This window comes from Eucyclogobius newberryi, unplaced genomic scaffold (genome assembly GCF_026437365.1).
Source record: "Eucyclogobius newberryi isolate DKJ021-1_F unplaced genomic scaffold, fEucNew1.0.hap1 SCAF_1, whole genome shotgun sequence".
In the NCBI taxonomy this organism is placed as follows: Eukaryota; Metazoa; Chordata; class Actinopteri; order Gobiiformes; family Gobiidae; genus Eucyclogobius; species Eucyclogobius newberryi.
Window position 1 is genome coordinate 36,519,466 of NW_027315723.1, and position 14,952 is coordinate 36,534,417.

The following is a 14,952-nucleotide window of genomic DNA, read 5'->3' on the forward strand; positions in this document are numbered from 1 at the left end:
AGAGGGCTGCATTACACTGTCAACTCAAATACTGCTGCAAATTATACAACAAAAGGCATAGTTTTCTGACAGAATTTTGTTTATTACTGAAATTCTTATTTTTGTTTTCATTTTTGTTGTTTTGTTTATTAATATCATGTATTTTAAGACACCACGCTGTGCACACAAACATATTTATTAAACATACAGAAAAATACAGTAGCTCCGTTGCAGAACAAAAAACGCTAAATATATGAATGATACAAGATTAATGAATATGTACATGTAGTACTTGTGCAATGCTTGTACAGTGAAATTAAACAGAAATATGCAGACGTTTGACTATGATTTGTATTAGTGTCGCACAATATTTTCCAGCAGTCAAGTAATGGTATCACAATAAACTAAATTGTGACAGCACCACAGTTCAGAAATTTAATGTTTATGAAATGTTGAAAAAGATAGATTTTTATTCACAATTTTCCTCATTTAGACTCAATTGGCCTTGATTAAGTCTTGGTTTTGTCACTGTTAAGCCTTTATTTTGACAGATTTTGATTAATACATTCAGGCACGAAAACCTTTTTTCTAATACACCAAATGATTTTGTCAAAATATATATTCAAATTGCTATAATATTGCATTTGTAGTAGGCTGAACAACCGCATCGCAAGCATTTCCAATATTGTGCAGTCCTACTTCATATATTCCAGACTTTGCTTACTTCTTCAGATGCAAATTATTTATATTCTATTTTTATGTGAACCTTTTGTGGTAGTATCTTTAGTGGTGTCCCCTCTTCAGTAAACATATAAGGATATACTTTATTCCCAGTGAAGGTATCTGTGAACGTACATAAATGTGACTCCATCTCTGCATCAAAAAATGACAACTTCCCGCCATCATGATTTAGACTAACTTTGATCCGCTGTGGCTGTTTTTTGAGAGAAAGAACAGTAACATCCCCAGATTTGGTTTCTGCAGAATATGTCCCCTCACAGTGGCACAAGCCCCATATTTGAGTTAGACTAGCACTGCCCTGCTGACCAGATACTGTCGCCACACCCAAAGTCCAGTTTTGATTGTTTTTAACCTCTACTTCCCACACATGAATCCCATACGTGAACTCTTCTGAACCTAGGACACAAAAGTTGCTCAGCCGCTCGGGGTTTTCAGGAAGATTTTTGATTGACTTTCCAACACTTACTGTACTCAAATTATCTGACAAAACAAGTCGAGCCCCTGCTGTGTTTGGATCTAAAATGATTGGACTGTAAGTGATAAAATCCTCCATTTTCATTTTCAACCAGGTAGTTAGGCGCAGATCTCTCAAATGTTTGGCTTCATCTATGAGAGCTCCTGTGTTCATGTTTGGCTCATCCACCAAAGGACAGGCTTCCACCTTTTCCACAACATCCTTGTACTTTGTCAAGAACTTCACATCTTCAGCCTCCACTTCCTTGGTTGTTGATTTGATTGTTTCATTTAGAGTTTGCATTTCTTTGCTTATAATATTGATCTGTTTCGTAATCTTGCTCTTCTTCAAGACTTTCTCCTCCCTTAAAAGTGTTAATCTATGCTTTTCCTCTTTGCGTAAAAACTTGTGAAGTTTTTCAATCTCCTCTATTATTTGCTTTTCGGTTTGAAGTGCTTGGATTTCAATATACTTGCCTAAATTGTCCCATTTTGCAAATTAAACTTCATATTGCTTAAGTTTCTTCTTTAAATGCCCAACTGTTTCATTAAGTTCCTCTCTGTAGTCCTGGGCCGCCTCATCTATTGGTTTGAATTTGTGGTTGTTATGTGCTTTTGAGGCCTGACAGATAAGACAAACAGGCTCCTGATGGTCCAAGCAGAAAAGTTTGAGTTTTTCCGAATGCAAACTGCATACGGGCGTGACTGCTTCTTTGGCTCTCTGCAGCACGAAAGCCTCACAAAGCTTTCTCAACACCAGGTTAGAGGGCAGGGACTGTATGTCAGTTTGTATATGTTTTTTTTTACAAACTGGGCATTCCTTTGTGACTTTGTGACTTGTCCACCAGGTTTCAAGGCAGGTTTTGCAGAAGCTGTGACTGCACGGCAGGATCACTGGGTTCTTAAAGATTTCCAGGCAAATCTCACAGTAAAGCTCTTCCTCCAAACAGGAAGTCATTTTCTTCTGTAAAATAAAACACTCTCAGACATTTCACAAGAGCCAATACTTTTACTGTACTACACGACTGCATTAGACGTTAAGGCATTGTTCCTTACTTTCTTATTGCAGGCGTAAGTCAGCAGACCTAACTAAAAGTGAAAGCCAAATCATTTAACACCTTTTTGGAGTTGGCTTATAAACCAAACTGTGGTGTTTATATTGTTCTTCATCTAGATGACTCATTGTATTTGGCACCAAAAACACAGCTACAATTATTTAGTTTGAGCTCTAAACTATAACACATTTACAAATGCCTGTTTTTATTATGCAGTCAATCATAAGTGATTGTACAAAAATAGTGAACTACTTACATCCACGGCAGAATTGTCCGATGTTGATATCCTATTCTGAATTTATTCCTCCTAATTTGAGATATTTTGGGATGAGATATATATGTCGTGTTTTCTCATGAAACGTAGCTTGGTTCTGTTTCTTTTTCCTGTTCCTGATTGCCAAACTAGAGGTGGAGTCTTGTACTTCTGTGCTGCCTCATGAAAACTGCGACACAAAGGACTGTGTACAGTACACGCAATAGATCCATAGTACACACCCAAAGCAATAAAACTGTTCACTCTTATCTAGGAGAGATAAGACTGTATAAGACTGTAAACCTTGAAATATCTTTAATCTGTAAAAAGCTTCTCAGGGCAGTATCTTGTCTATGTTATGTCTTCTTCCTGAATCCTCCATACCTAAATGTGATTGTGTGTCTTCAGCGCAGGTCTGATGCTGGACCTCACACTCTCTGTTCTCAGTCTTACTGTCTCTTGTGTCAGGACAGAGACAGGAAAAATGTCTTCTCAGTATTGTGCTCCTACAGATTAGATTGGAACTATTGAGCTTACCTATATACCTATGGTTCATTCAGACACCCTTACATATTGTCTGTTTTGTGTGAAATGTTTTGTCCATAGTTTGTGTTGTTGATGCCTCTTGGCCAAGACCCTCCTGAAAAAGAGATCTCCAAATCTCAATGGACCTTTCCTGGTTAAATAAAGGTTTTATCTTTTTTGTTTTTACAAATTGGCTACTATATTCAAAAATAGTTCTATTTGTGGTTCACATTCTATTTCGTTGGAGTCACCATAGTCTTGAAAAACACTGGCTATAAACAAAATCATATCATAGAAATCATAATTTGACACTTTCTGAAGTTCAGTGGAGCATGGATGCGGTGAGTCAATAGCAAATCATCATGCGCCCTCTGGTGGTCACTCTGCAGATGACCGCGGTAAATCTCATTATAAAGTGAGGGAGAAAAGCTTTATGCCGTGCACTTATCTCTGACCGGTAAAGACATCTTAATGAAATGCAGCGTTCGTGGTTTGACGTGTTTGGTTTGACGTGTTAGCAGCAGGTCCACTCAGGCGGCCGCGGTGAAGCCCGATGGCCGGTGACGTCGCGCCCCCCTCGGCTCTGGAGGTGGCGCGCTTCCTTGGCAAAACCTTTGGCGCAGGCGCGGCACTGACAGCTGCTGTCTACTTGCTCCGCAAAGTCTGTCTAATAATGGCCTGGAAATCTGGAGGAACCAGTCACGCAGAGCTTGTCAACAACCTCCGCAGTAAGTGTTTCTCTCTGTGCCCGGCTGCGTTCACATTCCTCCCGCTTCGGTGCATAAAAGGCATGTTTCTGCAGTCTGGGGCTCGCAGCGGAGCCTCAGCTAGCATTAGCTGGCTGCTCTGCGCTGCCGTCCTAGCGTCACCTCTCCTGCCCTTTCAACTGCCTTTACTCAGCGGAACAAGCGCGTGCTTTGCAATAGCATCAACGACACTATCCGTCCTCCCGGAGCGTCCTTCACAGTCAGCGTTAGCTTAGCGCGTTAGCTCAATGTGCGTCATGTGCAACGCCATGGCGAACAGCAGCAAGTGCCCAGCCCACCCATGTGTCTATGCCCACCTAACCATGTGTCTATGCCCAGCCCATCCATGTGTCTATGCCCACCTAACCATGTGTCTATGCCCAGCCCATCCATGTGTCTATGCCCACCTAACCATGTGTCTATGCCCAGCCCATCCATGTGTCTATGCCCACCTAACCATGTGTCTATGCCCAGCCCATCCATGTGTCTATGCCCACCTAACCATGTGTCTATGCCCACCTAACCATGTGTCTATGCCCAGCCCATCCATGTGTCTATGCCCACCTAACCATGTGTCTATGCACAGCCCACCCATGTGTCTATGCCCAGCCCATCCATGTGTCTATGCCCACCTAACCATGTGTCTATGCCCAGCCCATCCATGTGTCTATGCCCAGCCCATCCATGTGTCTATGCACAGCCCATCCATGTGTCTATGCCCACCTAACCATGTGTCTATGCCCGCCTAACCATGTGTCTATGCCCGCCTAACCATGTGTCTATGCCCGCCTAACCATGTGTCTATGCCCGCCTAACCATGTGTCTATGCCAGCCCATCCATGTGTCTATGCCCACCTAACCATGTGTCTATGCCCACCTAACCATGTGTCTATGCCCACCTAACCATGTGTCTATGCCCAGCCCATCCATGTGTCTATGCCCAGCCCATCCATGTGTCTATGTCCACCTAACCATGTGTCTATGCCCACCTAACCATGTGTCTATGCCCAGCCCATCCATGTGTCTATGCACAGCCCATCCATGTGTCTATGCACAGCCCATCCATGTGTCTATGCCCACCTAACCATGTGTCTATGCCCAGCCCATCCATGTGTCTATGCCCAGCCCATCCATGTGTCTATGTCCACCTAACCATGTGTCTATGCCCGCCTAACCATGTGTCTATGCCCGCCTAACCATGTGTCTATGCCCAGCCCACCCATGTGTCTATGCCCGCCTAACCATGTGTCTATGCCCGCCTAACCATGTGTCTATGCCCGCCTAACCATGTGTCTATGCCCGCTTAACCCATGTGTCTATGTCCTCCTCACCCATGTGTCAATACCCTCCTCACCCATGTGTCTATGCCCTCCTCACCCATGTGTCTATGCCCAGCCCACCCGTGTGTCTATGCCCTCCTCACCCACGTTTCTATGCCCTCCTCACCCATGAGTCTATGCCCTCCACACCCATGTGTCTATGCCCTCCACACCCACGTGTCTATGCCCTCCTCACCCATGAGTCTATGCCCTCCTCACCCACGAGTCTATGCCCTCCTCACCCACGTGTCTATGCCCTCCTCACCCACGTGTCTATGCCCTCCTCACCCACGTGTCTATGCCCTCCTCACCCACGTGTCTATGCCCTCCTCACCCACGTGTCTATGCCCTCCTCACCCACGTGTCTATGCCCTCCTCACCCACGTGTCTATGCCCTCCTCACCCACGTGTCTATGCCCACCTCACCCACGTGTCTATGCCCACCTCACCCACGTGTCTATGCCCTCCTCACCCACGTGTCTATGCCCTCCTCACCCACGTGTCTATGCCCTCCTCACCCACGTGTCTATGCCCACCTCACCCACGTGTCTATGCCCGGTGGCTGCCCACAAGTCCGAAGGTTCACTAGTCCGAAGGTTCACTAGTCCGAAGGTTCACTAGTCCGAAGGTTCACTAGTCCGAAGGTTCACTAGTCCGAAGGTTCACTAGTCCTAGGGTTTGGGTTGGGACTTGTGGGGTGGAACTCTATGCCCACCTTCCTTGATGTTGTACGTGGGGCTGATCAGAGGACTGACAGAGGCAGGTTGAGGTCTCTTATTGTAAAAACATTTATTCTCGTCTGTGATCACATTTTTAGAAGTTTACATTTTTGACCTAAAATACATACAACTTCCATTTGTTTTTATAACCAATTTAAGACAAGTGATGTTTGGGGTCTGTTCTAGCAAATGTAATCAATTATGACAAAACATTCTCATAAAGTAGGGCTATGGGGTATGTTGTTGTTTGTATTAACCAATATCGACCACGCTTCTGTCATAATAAACTCCCACTTTGGATTGCAACAGTGAACTACCAGTAATGATTAAATTAAGTGTAAATTATATTGTGTCGACTCCCAGGCCTAAACCTACATTGTGAATTTGCAGAGTTAAAACCAGTGTATTTTATGTTTTAGTTTTCTGGAGACTCATTTAGACCAGTGTTGTCACTTTGTGTTTGCTCAACAAGATCGACTTAAGCAGGTCACACACGGGCTGAATGCTAATGCCAGTTTATTTAACATTACATCCTATTCCCTCGTGCTGCACATTTAGAACAATAGTATGATCTTGATATCTTGAATTGTGTCTACATTGATGATTTAAAACGGTCACAATTTAACTTTAATCAGTTTATTTCTTAGTTCTCAGTGGGATTGCAGGAAGTCGACCCCAAACAGTTCCTGTTGTTATTTGTGTTTGCAGAGCGTTGTATGTGGGCCATCTGGCAGCGTGTTGGGGGTATTTGAAATGTATCCCTGCGCCGCCCTGGGGTAAAGCGGGGCTGCGTGAGGAGCCGGCTGTCCTCGTCTCTCCCTCTCACACCAGCTGCTGCCCAAACCTGCTCCCAACACAGCCCCTTTACTGTCTCCTTGTCTTCATTTAGAAGTCACATTTAGTATATTATTGGATATAAATTAGCTCAATTGAATCGGTTGTTCTGTTTAATTTGCAAAGCTACAATTCCACTTAAAGCTGCGGTACCTCATTTTCAAACGGTGAAATAAGGAAGTAAGTATTTGAACTTTTTCTAACTCTAATTCTCGCCGTAAGAAAGTAAACTCCAGAAATATAAACACACACATACACATTTTTACATTACTTAAATAAATCTGTATAATATAAATAAACTAATCAGTTGACTAAGACTCCATTAACCGATTAATCAATGTGGAGGCCGGAAACAGAATTGACTAATTATGAGAAAGAGCAGTTGGTTACCCCAGCTTTAAGTGGAGGATTTGTCTGTTTACAGTGTGAAATATAAGTTTATTAAATATTTCTTGACGATGAAGTATTGCATCTATTGAATCTTTAATCTTAAGTATGACCTCACAGGCTGAGAAATAGATTTTCAAAGTTAGGGGCCCCCCAGCAATTTCAGGGGCCCACAAGCGCGCCATATGACGTCATAAGAACAAGATACATTTGTTGTTTTAAATCTCTTTATTAGCATGTCAAATAATTTAAAGTACTTTTATCTTTTATTTGATATGAAGGAAGAGCACAAATACTGAATTCCTATAAACCAGAGATCATGATCTTTCAATACTGTTTAATTTAATATAATAAGGTTAAGATACAAAATAAATACTGTATACAGCATTTGACACAAGAAGATCTTATATGTTCTGCAGCAGGAATAAATAAAATCACAGTCTACAAAATAAACTACTACAACGCAAAATAGCATTAAATGAAATATAAAAATCGGTATTTAGTCAAAAGATAAGAGCGCATGAAGCGTGACCGGCGCGGTCCCGGCGAGAGCGCGCGCCTGTTTCCTCCGCCTTTATCGCAAATACACATTTTAAACCTGTTTACCACATTTTCTCCAGCGCGTTTTGCCGTGACTAAGGCTGTACACCTAGAAGTGTGAGTTCTGAGTGTAAAACACGCTAAATCTACTGTTACACGCTCCTGCGCGCCGCGTCTCCCCCCCTCCTCCCGTGGTCTGTTTTGGGCAAACCAGGAAGAAAAAATCTTTTGAAATCAGATTTATATTTCGCCCGCCTGTTCAATATATTTCATTTAAAAATCCGTAAACCAAGTAATAGAATAACTACGGCCTTACTAGTTAAATCTTTTTTTCGAGGAATTTCGATACAGGGGCACAGGGGGCCCCCTCCAAATTTAAACCCCGTGCCCGCCGGCGATTTGAAGGTCCACGGGCCCCTCAAATTTCGCAGCCTGCCTTAGACAATTGCTACTATTTAGCGTTTTTACTGCATTGTAATTCCATCCATCCATTGACGGGGCAGCAGGAAGAAGTCAAATTATGATATTGACTAAATTCTGCTCACCTCTGAAGTATATGCGGGTCCCAGACGGGCCCCGGAGCCCATCGCCTCCGCTTTTGGACTTTGTAAAGTTAATAAACCAAAGCCATGGTCCAACATTAAACTACATTTACACCACGAGAAAAGCAACACAACACAACTCCTCCACTGAGCATGTGCAGGACGACTCGGACGCACGTCTGCTGCTGAGTGTATTTTAGGGACGTGAGTCCGGCGCGTCGAGAACGCGCGTCTGGTGCGTTTGTCTTTCAAATGTACACGCGCTCAAATTCTGCGTCGGGCGCGATTCGGCCGCCGCGGTTTGTACGAGGCTCAAGCAGGGACTCCCAGACTTCCCACTCCCCAGACAATTCCTCCAACTCCTCCGGGGGGATCCCGAGGTGTTCCCAGGCCAGCCGAGAGACATAGTCCCTCCAGCCGCAGCGTGTCCTGGGTCTTCCCCAGGGCCTCTTCCCAGTGGGACATGCCCGAAACACCTCTCCAGGGAGGCGCCCAGGAGGCATCCGGGACAGATGCCCGAGCCACCTCAGCTGGAGGAGCAGTGGCTCTACTCCAAGCTCCTCCCGTGTGACTGAGCTCCTCACCTTATCTTTAAGGGAGCGCCCAGCCACCCGGCGGAGGAAACTCATTTTGACCACTTGTATCGGCGATCTTATCCTTTCGGTCATTACCCAAAGCTCATGACCATAGATGAGGGCTGGAATGTAGATTGACCGGTAAATAGAGAGCTTTGCCTTTCGGCTCAGCTCCTTCTTCACCACAACAGTCCGTTGCAGCGACCGCATCACTGCAGACGCTGCACCGATCCACCTGTCAATCTCATGTTCCATCCTTCCCTCAAGACCCCGAGATACTTGAACTCCTCCACTTGGGGAAAGGACTCCCCACCCACCTGAACAAACCACCTTTTTCCAGTTGAGAACTATGGCCTCGGATTTGGAGGTGCTGATTCTCATCCCAGCCGCTTCACACTCGGCTGCAAACCGTCCCAGTGCATGTTGCAGGTCCGGGTTTGATGGAGCCATCAGGACAACATCGTCTGAAAACAGCAGAGATGAGATCCTGTGGTCCCCAAACCGGACCCCCTCCGACCCCTGACTGCGCTTCCTGTCCATAAAACTATGAACAGAAGGGCCACAAAAAAACTAAAGTGGACTTTGACCTGTCAATAAAAAGCTCCTGGAGATCAAAACCCGGCCATGAATGTAGAATTATGATGGTCGTATGACATGATGCAACAAACGACTAATAATTAACTAAAGCAAAAATGTATGCCTAAGTATGAATTATAACTATAACAGTTGTAATAATTGAATTAACTGCCCTCCGAGACAACTGCCGTTACAAAATTAAATTCAATTGAATGGAACTGTAAGTGTGTAGTCTTGTATTGTGTCGCTGTGAGGAGTTTTCCCCTTGCGCTTGTCATGAAGATAAACACTGTCTTTTTTGTTGTTTTTCAGAAAATGGCATTATTAAGTCGGAGAAGGTGTACGAGGTCATGCTGGCGACAGACCGGGGGCATTTCTCTAGGTGTAACCCCTACATGGACTCTCCACAGTCGATAGGTACATCGCGTTCACATCCCCAAAGATTCAAGTGCAATTTTAAAGCAATTAACTAACAAATGCATTATTGTTTGTCCCTCAAGGCTATCAAGCGACCATTAGTGCTCCACATATGGTATGATTTTAAAGGATTCTTGGCAATTTCCTACGTATGAATGATTGATTTCGTGGCAAACAAAGAGGTTACTGAGGCGTCCTTTTCATCTGACTTAATTCGATTTTCTATCATTTGATTACAACGGCGCTTGACCTAATCCTATCAATGTGTTTGTTTGCGGAATTGGTTGCTTTTTGGTCTTTTAAATGTCGGCCGTGACATTTCGCTGTTGTTTTGTAACAGCATGCCTACGCCTTGGAGCTGCTTCACGACCAGCTGTACGAGGGAGCCAAGGCCCTAGACGTTGGATCTGGAAGTGGCATTTTATCGGTCTGCTTTGCACGAATGGTAAGCCATATTTACAGGGTCCTCCGGCGCTCCTCTGCTGGTGCCGCTGATAGAGATCCGCAGTGATTCGGGTAACTTTGTGCTTTAGTTCTGTCACTGTTTATCCCAAAGTCTCAACAACATAAATCACAGCAATGAAACGGACATTTTACACCATTTGATTGTTGTTTACAGCTTTCTTTGGTCGTATTTGTAGATATAATTGTAGATTTCATTGACATAAAATCTGCAGTAGAATATATATTTAACTATAAATGGTTTTATTGTCGCTCTTGTTTTGCAGGTAGGTCCTAAAGGGAAAGTTATAGGCATCGATCACATCAAAGAGCTAGTAGACGATTCCATAAATAATGTGAAGAAAGACGAGGACAGTTTGATAACATCGGGAAGAATCCAGCTAGTCGGTGAGTGAAGCTGTGCAATATGAGCTGTGCAAGTGGAGAAATTAATAACATTAACAAATAAATAAAGATACCCGTTATCTTTGTGAATGTGCTCGCAAAGTTTTTGACCAATTGCTGATACTTAAAACATTTTATAATTTATTTTAAGTTATTAAGTTAAATGTGAATTGTATTTATTTATTTTGATTGTGTGGATAGTTTGCACTTGCAGTAAAACATCCTGTTAGATCAAATAAAAAAACAATTATTCATTTATTTTTATTATTATAATTATATTATTATTATTAATTATCTTAGTGTACGTTTTCACAATCTATTCGCATTCTTCAAGCTATAGCACATTATAGTTAGATTTATTTGGTACATGCCAATAGCCATCAATTGCGGTACATTCTTCACACTTTAAAAAAAAATATTGACTTATGTTGTGCACATCTGTTTTACTTTTGTTTGATGTCTTCTCATTTTGAAAGTGGTTATTGTAAAAGTTGTGTCTATTGTACTAAATGGTCCGGTAATCATTTTTGGTTAACTTGAAATTCCACGATATCAAAACGATTACTTTGGCCTTTATAAAGAGAGGATTGGCTTGTTCAATATATCCAACATTGTTAATGAATCTAAATGCAAAATGAAGAAGTTGTGGTTGTAAATGTCTTTTGTAAGTGTTGCCCCAGACCAGTGCACAGTAACTTAAATGAGGTGAAACCAGAGACCAGAACAAAAGCTGCTTCACTGTCTTACTGTAGTGTCTGTTTGCAGTTGGAGACGGTCGAATGGGATGTCTCGAGGAGGCACCATTTGATGCCATCCATGTTGGAGCAGCCGCACCCAATGTTCCACAAGCTGTGAGTTTGAACTGAAGAGGGAGATCACATTGTTCTTATCCTCAAAGCACCAACGCTGTCAAATGTACTACAGAAACCACACAATAGAACATTTAATTTGGTGGAATGCAATGTGTCTTTATTTGAGTTCATTTGTTGTTCATTTGAGTGCGGCGACCCCCCCCTCGCCTGAATCCTGACCGCTACGGTCAAATGCCCCATTCCTTGTAAATAGGTTATTAAATTCAATTGAGACGGTTTTGATGTGTACTCACTGCAATAATGGGCCCGAGATGACAAATAGTATGCCCATTATTTAACTATAGCCCAATTAAACAAATAAATATGTGCAAATGTAAGTGTGACATGACATTCACCTACCAACACCGTCACGCTAAGCCATCTAGTGACAGATACTCTACTGCACCAGGCAGGACAGGCTCCTGGCACAGTCCACAGGGAGCAGGATTGACTTCAGAAGCATCCCATGTGGAGGGGTGGAACCAGGGGCACGGACACCCTTCAAAGCAAATGTGAACAGTGACCCCTCATGGTGATGTAGAAACTGCACACAAAATATGCCTCCTGGTGTTCAAAAGTAGATACTAGTTTTATCATTTCTTTACACAGTGCATCTTTAAACCATCACACAACGCAATAACATAATAATAATATGTACTGTGAATTTCATTACAGTTGCATGAGTTGTCATGTCACACTAGGTCACTGGTGAGTGGACCAATCTGACTGCCAAAATTCACAGAAGACTTTAAAGTCTGAACCCACTGAAGAGAAAACCCACTAAATCTAATCTGTTGTAATGTAAATTGGTGACTTAAGCATTTGTGTTGTCCCTGTAGCTCTTGGACCAGTTGAAACCGGGCGGGCGGCTCATCCTGCCCGTGGGGCCGGCCGGAGGGAACCAGATGTTGGAGCAATACGACAAGCTGGAGGACGGCAGCACCAAAATGAAGCCCTTGATGGGGGTGATTTATGTGCCTTTAACAGACAAAGACAAGCAGTGGTCCAGGTGGAAGTGACTTCCTCTTGCTCTCCTCCCCTCTCTCCTTCTCGCGATGGCAAAGGTGAAATGGTGTGGCTTGGAGCAGGCAACGGAGAGGCACAAACGGCTGCATTTTGCTGCTTGTTGACTTTTTTTGCTTCTTCCATACCATACTGAGTAGCTGCACGTTTCCTTTATTTTTTACCTTAACTTCAAATAAACTAAACGTGCTTGCCTAAAACCAAACTCAAAACCAAAAAGAACCAACTTCACCATTGAAGTTAGTCATTAGAAAGCATGGCTTTTTGAACTTTGGATGGATTTGAAAGATCAAATTGTTACAGGAAGTGTGATCTGCATGGGGAACTTGTGGATAGATTGTGTAGTACCTCCGTCTGCATGAATCCTGCATTCATGTTGACCATTTAAAACATACTGACGTGTTACATTGAATGTATAATGTATTAATTACCTGTTTGAAAGGATCTCAGGAGGTCACAACTCTAACCACAAGTACCACATTGTTTTGAAAATCCAAACGTTCCATTTAACATGTTACCACTTTTGGTAGTCGCCTCTTGCATGAACTTATTGCGGTGTTTTCTCAAAGTTTACAATGGTTTTTATCTACAGGTATATGTTGAAAGTACTGCTTTCTGCTGTATGTATAACAGCATGTCCTTTTATTCAAGTTAGATAATGACCATTGTTTAATTTAATTTTGGATGTTACAAGATGACAGCCAGACCAAGTCTGGATATAGTATATTTTAATCAATAAAAGTATTGTTAAACTTCTAACATTTATTAACCTTTTATAATCTGTTTTTCACAGGGATGAACTTTGAAGATACTCATGAGAGCCCATGACTCCAGTTTGAAGTTGGAAAACCTCCGATCGGAGTGACACTCATCATTTTGTTCAAACTAGAAACTAAACCACAGTTTTTGTTCAACTATGGACTCACAGAAAATCACATTGATGATCTATGCCGGACAAAGCGGCAGCAAAGAGAGACTGCTTTCAGCTTGGTACTGACATAGCAAGACAGAGGGATTTTTAAATTAATTTTCAGGCTTGCATCTTTTTTTAGTTATGTATTCATAAACTGCTGGACTTTTGTGGTCTTCTTGAATTGCAGTCGACAGTATTACATTTCAGCAGCATCAGAGCTGACTGTAGTAGTGACGCTTGGAGACAGACGAGGAACGACGCCTTTTAGTTGAAAAACCCTGTTTGGGAGTGCGGGGTTATATTGTATGTTAGAGTTCTAACATGAGCTTTCTCAGCAGTATTATTCGCGTCACACAGAAGCTGAAATAATCTCGCATACAGTTTGCAGCGCAGCACACCACAGCCAAGGCCCTGTAATACAAAGAACATTTAGTGGACATTGCGGCTGTACAATTTTTGGTACATTTTTGGCCTATTGTCAAGAGATAGTTTAATTCAAATCAGCACATATTTTGAACAATGCATTGTTTTTTGCATAAACTAAATGCATCCATAATAATGTATCTGTTGTAGGGAGCTCTATGATGCTTTCTCAAAACGCCTGTCTGGTCAGTCAGAGCCACTCACTTTGTTTGAAAAGTGATTTTCAACTTCCATTCAACACGTCTTCCACGTTAGCTCAATGAAAAGCTGTATCACTACATGAAATGCTTTGCTGCAGCCTTGTACATTTGGCCTTCTTTAGTAATGTAAACCTCTGTGCTGGAAAGCATGATTGACCAGACATATATAGGAACAGTCCCAAATAGATTATACTATACTAAAATGACCTCTAATTGTACAGACTCAATCAAACAACAGTAATAAATGTGTTGATTTTAAAGGGAAAAATCATAGATCTCTATAATGTACCACTTTGTAGTACAGGGTTATGAAGCCACGTTATTCGATCCAAAGACTGCGGCCGACCTGCACCAACGCCACGCACTGGGCTGAGCGATCCGACATGCTTTGTGCTGCTGCTGCTGGCTTTAACATTAAGTACAGACACTGAACAAAAGCTTGGCACTGATTTGCCAAAATTAAGTAAATATCAAGCAAAATGAATGTTTCCATTTGTTGGGAAAGAAAACTTCAGACATTCAAAAAGCACATTTGATTTGGGTGATGAAAGTGTGGGGTGATGTTTGGCTTTCATAGTGTGGAATGGCTTGAGAAAATAAAGAAATACTTACATTTTGAATATCTTATTTCGGTGTAAATTTTTTTTTTGTTTTTATATATGAAAATAATACATTCAAATTACATATTACATACATATTATCTTCAAATTAAAGTAGGGATTGCCTAGTTCTTTTATTCCTATTACTCTTCCAGGTCTGAATCGGGCTGAATTGTATCGATTCACACTGTTCTGTAAAGTAAAAACATGTATTTTCCTTTTTTACTCAGTTTCCTGCTCCATGTATCATTCTATCATAGATATGTTTGTACTATGACCCATCCCCTAAAGACTGCAGATGGAAATTAGCTGTTAAACCACTGGTCTGGTGAAGCATCTCTGCTTTTATGCTTCATGAAATTTATCTTGATTTTAAAAAATGTAATCTGTAATATCAAAGGATGTGTTTTCCAGTACAATCCACTTGTAAATCATT

The 14,952-nt window shown here is 42.3% G+C and overlaps 2 protein-coding genes across 4 annotated transcripts; one reads left to right on the forward strand and one right to left on the reverse strand.

Moving 5' to 3' along the window:
- Positions 1 to 629: 629 nt before the first annotated feature.
- On the reverse strand, positions 630 to 1,745 carry LOC140359858 (E3 ubiquitin-protein ligase TRIM35-like). The gene has a single exon (XM_072445066.1). It carries the CDS (start codon positions 1,475 to 1,477, stop codon positions 719 to 721), a length of 759 nt encoding a protein of 252 aa, XP_072301167.1. The 5' UTR covers positions 1,478 to 1,745; the 3' UTR covers positions 630 to 718.
- A 1,782-nt stretch (positions 1,746 to 3,527) lies between these two features.
- Positions 3,528 to 14,537, forward strand: pcmt (protein-L-isoaspartate (D-aspartate) O-methyltransferase). 3 transcript variants are annotated; one of them, XM_072445089.1, is made up of 8 exons: positions 3,528 to 3,734; positions 9,557 to 9,661; positions 9,745 to 9,776; positions 10,002 to 10,106; positions 10,390 to 10,510; positions 11,273 to 11,358; positions 12,198 to 12,422; positions 13,175 to 14,537. In XM_072445089.1, exons 1-7 carry the CDS (start codon positions 3,560 to 3,562, stop codon positions 12,375 to 12,377), a joined length of 804 nt encoding a protein of 267 aa, XP_072301190.1. In that variant the 5' UTR covers positions 3,528 to 3,559; the 3' UTR covers positions 12,378 to 12,422; positions 13,175 to 14,537. The 3 variants fall into 3 exon arrangements, with proteins under 3 accessions (XP_072301190.1, XP_072301180.1, XP_072301200.1); XM_072445079.1 differs by having other exon boundaries at positions 12,198 to 12,367; XM_072445099.1 differs by having other exon boundaries at positions 12,198 to 12,323.
- Positions 14,538 to 14,952: the final 415 nt, after the last annotated feature.

Bases quoted from the DNA above. Each gene is read 5' to 3' on its own strand.
- LOC140359858 (XM_072445066.1), bottom strand. From the start codon at position 1,477: ATGCAAACTCTAAATGAAACAATCAAATCAACAACCAAGGAAGTGGAG.
- pcmt (XM_072445079.1), top strand. From the start codon at position 3,560: ATGGCCGGTGACGTCGCGCCCCCCTCGGCTCTGGAGGTGGCGCGCTTC. The intron at 3,735-9,556 runs GTAAGTGTTTCT...GTTGTTTTTCAG, and splicing joins GCTTGTCAACAACCTCCGCA to AAAATGGCATTATTAAGTCG. The intron at 10,107-10,389 runs GTAAGCCATATT...CTTGTTTTGCAG, and splicing joins CGGTCTGCTTTGCACGAATG to GTAGGTCCTAAAGGGAAAGT.